The sequence below is a fragment of the Anneissia japonica genome, unplaced genomic scaffold, assembly GCF_011630105.1.
Source record: "Anneissia japonica isolate Jap-2015-1 unplaced genomic scaffold, ASM1163010v1 scaffold287712_len2945570_cov188, whole genome shotgun sequence".
In the NCBI taxonomy this organism is placed as follows: Eukaryota; Metazoa; Echinodermata; class Crinoidea; order Comatulida; family Comatulidae; genus Anneissia; species Anneissia japonica.
This window is the reverse complement of record NW_022704401.1, coordinates 2,294,346-2,300,177: the sequence shown is the minus strand read 5'-3', so window position 1 is coordinate 2,300,177 and position 5,832 is coordinate 2,294,346. Positions and strand designations below refer to the sequence as shown.

The 5,832-nt window shown below is 36.2% G+C and overlaps 1 protein-coding gene across 1 annotated transcript in view; it reads left to right on the top strand.

Annotated features, from left to right (window-relative positions):
* LOC117104694 overlaps positions 1–5,028 on the top strand; it is an 8,328-nt gene extending 3,300 nt beyond the window's left edge. The window contains exons 2-4 of the mRNA XM_033245576.1: positions 7–260; positions 2,110–2,736; positions 3,140–5,028. Coding sequence (XP_033101467.1) covers positions 7–260; positions 2,110–2,736; positions 3,140–3,411 — 1,153 coding nt within the window. The 3' untranslated portion in view covers positions 3,412–5,028. The remainder of the gene's footprint in view (positions 1–6; positions 261–2,109; positions 2,737–3,139) is intronic.
* The last annotated feature ends 804 nt before the right edge of the window (positions 5,029–5,832 follow it).

Genomic DNA, 5,832 nt, shown 5'->3' with positions numbered 1-5,832 from the left:
GTGCAGTCTCGACAGTCAGTTATATAGCGACTATCGGGGTCTAGTATCAATCACAGAAAACGGTAAAGTATGTCAGGCATGGACATCGCAATCCCCCCAATCTCACTCTATCGCTATCGATGCGGAAAAGGGTATAGGGGATCACAACCTATGCCGAAACCCGGACAGCTCAGTATCCCGACCATGGTGTTACACCACTGATCCAAATACTCGCTGGGAGTTATGTAATGTTGCAGAGGCAGGAACATCATGCCCGCTAGGTAAGTCAAGTAGGCCCACCCGGGTTCACTTGGAATAATAAATTCATCTCGGATGAAGACTTGAAGCCGGATATCCAGTCTCGATATAGCCGTGATACTCTGGTTCATTTCATCGTCTGTCGTTGTGGATTGATGTAAACTTTAAGCTCTCTAATTGCCAAAGCTTTGTCGAATTGAGCCCCAGAGGCTGCTAATTGTAGGTTACTCTCATACCTTTATCTTTACCCTTTTCCACAAAGAAATTTGCCTAAAGCTTCGCTAAAGTAGGAGCGTTCAGTGGGTACACTACAGACGTAATTGTACACCATTTATGAATTATTGAAACACTAAATGGGTTGTTGTTCCGAGTAGTATTTAAATTATAAGCTGCTATCCAACCACGGATTGTTCATAATACCTCAATAATTATTATTGGAACAAGATAATATATACATACTCCAAGTATATTGAAATGCACGCCGATGGGATTCAATATTTCGACATTAATCGGGAATTAAAAAGTATCCATATTTGCAAGCTTTATATGCACAAGTATCAAAAGTGTTTAAAAACCAATCAAAACATTACCTCAGTCCTCAGGTGACATAGCTGTGAATAAACTAAAGATAAAAAAATTCTTACCCACTGATCAAAGCTACCTACAAAAACAAAAAAGCTAAATTGAAGCTTTCAGCCCATTGTTAAGCAATGGGTGTAGTGTACGTATAGCAAACGCTTCTTTAAACAATAGGATAGACCAGCAATTACTGTCAATAAAGTTAGTATAGGAAATATTAAACCTAATTTATTAATTACATTACAGGCCATATTATCATTTTCAACTTGTAAACCTAAAACAAGTTGGAATGCCTTAAAAAATGTTGTACAAGATCATTTATAACACTACAGATCGTGAAGAATGTTCGTTAAGTCTAGCTATTGAGCATCTATCTGCCTTACCAATATAATTACTATTAAAACCTGGACACTTAAGATGATAAACACAGAACTTCTATACTCCTTAGGGGTTTGATTTAATAGATATGAGAAACATTTTTGTACTGCCATAAAGTTATGAATTTTACCAACTAAATGTTTCTTTACTTTGTTTAAGCATCTACGTAAGGTGGATTCACATGTTTTCCCTAGATAAGGCAAACTAACCAAAAATCTTAATCAAGCTATCATCAGAGGCCTATGTATTATAGGTCATTCAGGCTTCTTTGATATCAGCAATACATAATTCCATTTGTTTGCGGGCATTAGCTTCAGATTCATTACAGTGTAGATCAAAAGATGTGTAAAGTTGTGTGTCGTCAGCATATATATATATATGAACTTTTATTCCGTGGTTATGGGCAATATTGACAATAGGTGCAGAATCATAAGCCTATGTATACATTTAGGTTCATTTAATTTATTAAGTACATTTGTAAACAACTTTTAATGGGTACCCATTCCAAGACATAAGCTTTCTAATGTTGCAAAGTTCTACTTGAAGTTTATCGGGAATACAGTTTGTGGGCTCTAGAACTAATCTACGAATCCAAGAAAGAGTCTTATGGTTCCATGGAGCAAAGCTATCATAATGGACATATCGACCTGTATGTGTATTTTTACGGTATATACTCATGCATCCTACACTGTTGTCAAATTGTAAATCCAGAAAATGTACAATGTTGTCACTGTTTTCAACTTATTCATAAGGTAAAATTTATCTGTCTATGAAAAGTGTTTAAAGTGCCGTAGAATGGGATGGAAATCATTAGTTTAGCTAGTACTAGTGTGTCCTCAACAAAATAAATATAAATCTTAATCAACAGTTATCAAAAGAGAATGTCTTAAACTTGTTAATTGTCTCTTATTTCAGCTACAGGCACGAACGTTATTGACATGGGTGCAGTCGAAATTTTCGAAATTGGCTCGAACAGTATGACTTCGTGGTATACCTCTAAAGTTCTACAGACTATGACAATGATCTCTGCCGGCAAACATGATACCGACATTCTACAGCCAGTAAGCACGCTCGTCTCAGTAGCAAGTCACAGTTTTCATGACGAAGTAAACGCTTTAACATTCACGATGTACATTTATCCAAATGGAAATTCTTCAGGCGAAATTCTGAGCGCATGTAACGGTAATACACGGCTTAGAGTTGAGCAGACCTATTCTAACGAGCTCTTGTACCGTTCAGAAGTCACAGTCTTCTACGGTGACCAACAGTTAACACGAGCTCATGTGTTGCTACCTGAGGTTTGGACGTTCCTTGCTATTACATTTGATGGCACAAGGAAGACCATCAAACTCTGGAGAAATGGAGAGATCGCCAGTATAGGTTTTACCGATTTTAACAGCTTTGGCTTAATGTCTATCGATGAATTGCAGCTGGGAAGTTCCAACGGCGATTTATTTGCTAAAGTAGCCTTGTTGCAGGTGTACGATCGTGTATTGAATGAAGCAGAAATTAAAGCGATAAAAGATACGGCGTTTGTCGACAGTAAGACTATATTTTTTGACATTTTCTGTTATTTTTCTATTGTATTCTATACAAATAAAATTATTATTGATTGATTAATAATGGTTAGGTGCTTGACTGATTGACCGATGATTGATTAATTGATTGGTTTATCGGATCGATCGATCGATTGATTGATTGATTGATTGATTGATTGGGTAAGCCGGATTGATTGATTGGGTAAGTTTCATGATTGCACACACATAAAATAATAATATGCCTACTTGTAGAACATTGTAACTACAATTGGAATAGCATACATAATAGTTAGTGTTCCTCTGGATTGCTAAGACCTTCACAAAGAAAGCCACATTTTGCTAGGGAGTATTAACGTATTGAGCCAGTTTTATTCTTTAAAATTGTTTTGCTCTATTTTTCTTGATAGATTGGTTATTTGATGGACAAGCTAAATTCACCAAGCTGAAAACATCATTTAGACTTACGGGACCGCAACTACATGAAGGTACCGAATCGCTGACAGTCTGTTCTCGGACATGTTTACAACGCGCGTGTTGCCAGGCATTTAGATTTTCACATGGAAGTAACTCATGCACCCTCATATCGACATTCGAAATAACGGACAGTTTGCCAGAAGAATCGGATGTTGAATATTACAAGAAAGATTACCACTCATATCTATCTTTGAAACAATGTTGAAACAAATTCTACAAACGTCAAAATACGGTGGCAGATTGTACTTTGGACCTTTAAGCAGTATGTACGATGTATATCGAGCATATTAAAACGCTAAACTTGTAAATCCATGTCATTATATAGATCTGTAATTATATATATAAATATATGGTTTTTCATTCAAAGATCAATGTATTATTTTGTTATGTTTACAAATGAACCTGTTAGTTCAGTCACTTTTAATTTTCGAGCCCTATAAGCAAAGAAGTGTATATTTATCGCATTAAGTTGATAACCTTATGTACATAAATGCTGGAGGATTGTTGGTGTCAGGAACGAATGTATGCATTTATAATGATGATTTTTCTTATTACTTTGCTAAATTAATTTTTAAGTGTGGTAAGACAACGGATCATACGTATTTATGTATGTAGGCCTATGTGTCGAGCATATAAAACGGTAAACTATATTCGACTTTTGTGTAAACAAATTATACTTATTATAATTATTAATTAGACCTTCGCTTTTGTATTTTTATTAACAATTGTGAACAAATAACTGTATTGCATGTATTTACGGTAATAAACTAAGAATAATCCAGGCTAATAGGGAGTTTTCGCTGCACGACGTTAACCTTAACGTTAACGGATGACGTCAAAATTTATTCATCTTGCGTTGTGGAGTACGTTAATTTCAGAATTTTACGTGCTCGACGGGGACGTTAGATACGGGTTTGCGCATGCGTACTTCGATTGGTTTACAAAAGGGGCGGAGTTATCGCGTTGCGAGTTGGTTACTAACGTTAAAGTTAAGGTTAACGTCGTGCGGCGAAAACTACCTAATAGTATAGCAGGAAGAATTTGATTTAATAATTATCCATGTCTTTATAATATAGGTATGTAATTGTTCATAAATATGATATATAATATATGATATTTCTTTTAAACATAAAGTTATTGTTTTGCTATGTTCACAAATAGCATGTTTCTTCAGTCGCTTATAATTTTATCAGTCCTATAAGTGTATATTACTTATTTATAAGTTGATAACATGTATTCTGTACATAAATGCTGGAGGATTGTTGTTTTCAAAGACCAAGTGTCAGGAATGAATGTATTCATTTATATTGATGATTTTTTTCTTCATATTACTTTGTTAAATTAATATAAGTGGGTGCAGTAATTATTCATCTGACGTTAATACAAAGTTACTGACATGATAATGGTGCTTGCTTTTTGTTCTTAAGGTCAGTGACGTCAGGCCCAAGACATTTAGGGGCCCAGGATAATAATCAGCATTTTGTTTGTTAGGACTTTGGGCCGAGCTGGGCCCTTAGTGAGTAGAAGCTGTAATAAAACACCAAAACATTCCCTTAAAACGCCGAAGCTGATGAGTGCTTTGTCCTGTACCTTCCCCACAGGCCCCCAGGAAGTAAGGTCACTAGTTGGAATTGGAATGTCTTTATGCCTCTTAAAGTATTTCTGAAGGCCTGTGTTTATTTCACTGTTCCCTGGTTTATATGCCACATTAATTAATTACACAACACTATTTCTGAAAGAAAGAAAGAAGTTTAATTATTTAACAAAGAATATCAATCAATAGGCCTATTCGATCAATATTACAGACATTGCAGCCGATCGAACGTCTATTTATATACAGGTAGCCAAATTTGCCATGTAATTCAATTGTATAGCTATTATTGAGTAGAAAACGATGAAGTGAGAAATAGCAAAATCACAAAGCTGATGGTTTTGTCGAAATTTGACGATTTCTTTTATGTTATGTTTCACCTAAGGATAATACTAACGTGTTCTGTGGCACTTACGGACCTTGTGAATGGAGAAATGACCAAAAAACAACTAGGTTAAAATAGCTGTTTTTGTCGAAATTGGACGATTTTTTTACCCTGCTGTTTTCCGGTTGTTTTGTGTTCTGCACCTTAGGATCATACGGTCGCGTACTGTGGCACCATAAGGACTGTGTGAATGGAAGTATCACCACAAAACAGCTTGGTAAAAATAACTTCGTTTTGATTAAAAAAAAAAAAAAAAAAAAAGGAACTCCGCTTTATTAGTTTAGATAAAAAAAAGTAACTTGTTTGATTGCCGTCATCCGCCGCCACTAAAATCCCGAAACTTTAGTTTAGTTGGAGAGCGAGTATTTACGTTCTGGAGACCACTACGAATGAATAGCCCACCCTGTTTGTAAGTGTGTTTCTGTTCTTTAGTATTCAAGTTTTCGCTCTTCGTACGCTGGTCACTTAAATGCACGATAGAGCTACTTGCTCGGCCCCAGGCAACTGAACGGAGGGAGGAAGCAGTGCGACCCCTAAGCCATGATGATGCACTGAACCTAGCATACCATCCCGAGTGCCTGTCAGTTGAATGAGACTCCCTGTGCATCTCCCCTGCAGTCTGTTAATCGCCTAGTCCTGTCAAGTATCAC